At 43.4% G+C, this 2,041-nt stretch overlaps 1 protein-coding gene across 1 annotated transcript; it reads left to right on the top strand.

Annotated features, from left to right (window-relative positions):
* The first annotated feature begins 560 nt into the window (after positions 1 to 560).
* On the top strand, positions 561 to 1,506 carry LOC113359543 (uncharacterized protein K02A2.6-like). Its single transcript, XM_026603158.1, has 2 exons — positions 561 to 1,396; positions 1,449 to 1,506. The coding sequence occupies exons 1-2, from the start codon at positions 561 to 563 to the stop codon at positions 1,504 to 1,506; spliced, it is 894 nt and encodes a 297-aa protein (XP_026458943.1).
* Positions 1,507 to 2,041: the final 535 nt, after the last annotated feature.

The raw sequence follows: 2,041 nt of genomic DNA, 5'->3' as shown, positions 1-2,041 counted from the left end.
GGAAGGTCAGTCTCAAAACCCTACGGAACTTCATTATGCTTCACGGTATGCTATATCATCGAAATCCTAATGGTTCCCTATCAAGATGTCTCGGAGATGAAGAAGCATAGCTGCAGCTTAACCGCGTTCAGGATGAAATTTGTGGACAAACGTTGGTAGTAACGCTCTATCGACGTCTTCAACACCTGAGATATTAATGGATAGAAATGGAAACCCAATCTCGACTTCTCCAAAAGTCTTGCTTTAACTGTCAAACACCGCCACATCAATTGGAGGTTTTCAGCATAAGTCATGTTGGGGACTGGAGAGAGCCGTATATTAGCTATCTCCGCGACGGGCTAACTCCTGCTAATCAAAAGGATGCTGTCAAGATGAAACAAAAAGCGAAGCGGTTCGTATTTCACGAAGGGATCCTGTATCGCAAAATCTTTGGAGGGGATCTGTTACGGTGCCTGGCCGAGATAGAGATTCCAATCATGTTGAAAGATATGCATGAAGAAGAACATCAAGGGAGGAGGAAACTGTTTCTCCAGATACACGAGAAATATTATTGGCCGACCATGGAGGATGATGCGGCTGCATTCGTTCAAAGCTGCCACAAATGTCAAATTCATGGGAACCTTGTTGACGCACCTTCTACTCATTTACACTCGATAAGCAGTCAATGGCCATTTTATAGCTGGGGACTTGACATTATTTGGAAGATCAATCCGCCGTCATTGAAGCAGTACGAGTATATCATAACCGCAACAGAATATTTCTCCAAATGGGTTGAGGCTATTCCTCTACGAGGGACTACAGGAGCAACGATTGCGGCTTTCATTAAAGAATACATCATTTGTCGTTTTGGTGTGCCTAAACATATTATCACTGATAACGGCACCCCCTTCGCCAACAAACAGGTACGAGAGCTGCTGGAAGGATATGGAATTAAACAGGTCTTCTCCATCATTTACTATCCTCAAGGAAACGAACAGGCTGAAAGCACCAACAAAACATTAATTCGGATTCTCAGTCGAACAATACATGACAACCCCAGAGAGTGGCACGAACAACTACCAATGGCGCTATGGGCGTATCGGACGGCACCTAGGAGTTCCATTGGGGTTTCTCCATATTCACTTGTTTACAGTGTGGACGCGATCCTCCCAGCAAAAATCAAGATCCCATCAGACAGGATTGCAACAGTAAGTGGGATCCACTGGAACGAGGCTGAAGCATTTAACTCAAGAATCGTTGAGTTAGACACTCTGGATTCCAGAAGAAGCAAGGCAGAAGAACGTACTCAGGTGTACAGAAATAGGATCTCCAGGGCGTATGACAAGACTGTGAAGCCACATGTTTTTAAAGTAGGAGATTTAGTCTTGAAGACGGACAAGCACATTCAGCAAGACATGTCTGCACCAAAGTTCTCTCCGAAATGGGAAGGTCCCTACGTGATTACCAAGGCTTACAGTACCGGATATTACAAGATCATTAAGGTGGATGGAGGCAAGTAAGAAGTAGTCATCAACGGAAAATGGCTCAAGGCATACCATGCTTGATCATTGTCCTGCTACTGTCCCATGACATGACAATACATGCATCTTTCATTACACATTTTGAATTATAAATTTATCCAAAAAAAAAAAAAAAAAACCTTAATGGAAAAACTTCATCCATCTACCAAAAACCAATGCAATTCATTTCTCAAGAATGTTCAATTTATTTCTCAAGAATGTTCGAAAAGAAAGTTGACAATAAGGAAGTGTGGCGTAGAAGAGGCCATCCAACAGATTGTAGTCCCTTGAGAGCATCATCTTCAGCCTAGTTTGGTATCTCTCCATCATATCCTTCAAGTTTTGAACTGCCTGCTCCACCTTCTCTGATTCCGCAGCCAGGGCCTTCTCCTCCTCCAAGATAGCTTTCGCAGTAGGAACTACATTCATAAGGATACCAGCTCAATTAACCTTGATGATGTCAAGACGCTGCCGCAACCAGCCCACGTTGAACTCCATGGATTCGCAGGTAGATACCATGTTCTCCCACTTTTCAATATTTG

Source organism: Papaver somniferum, chromosome 3 (assembly GCF_003573695.1).
Source record: "Papaver somniferum cultivar HN1 chromosome 3, ASM357369v1, whole genome shotgun sequence".
Classification (NCBI taxonomy): Eukaryota; Viridiplantae; Streptophyta; class Magnoliopsida; order Ranunculales; family Papaveraceae; genus Papaver; species Papaver somniferum.
The sequence above is the reverse complement of the archived record's forward strand: the minus strand, read 5'-3'. Positions and strand labels throughout refer to the sequence as shown.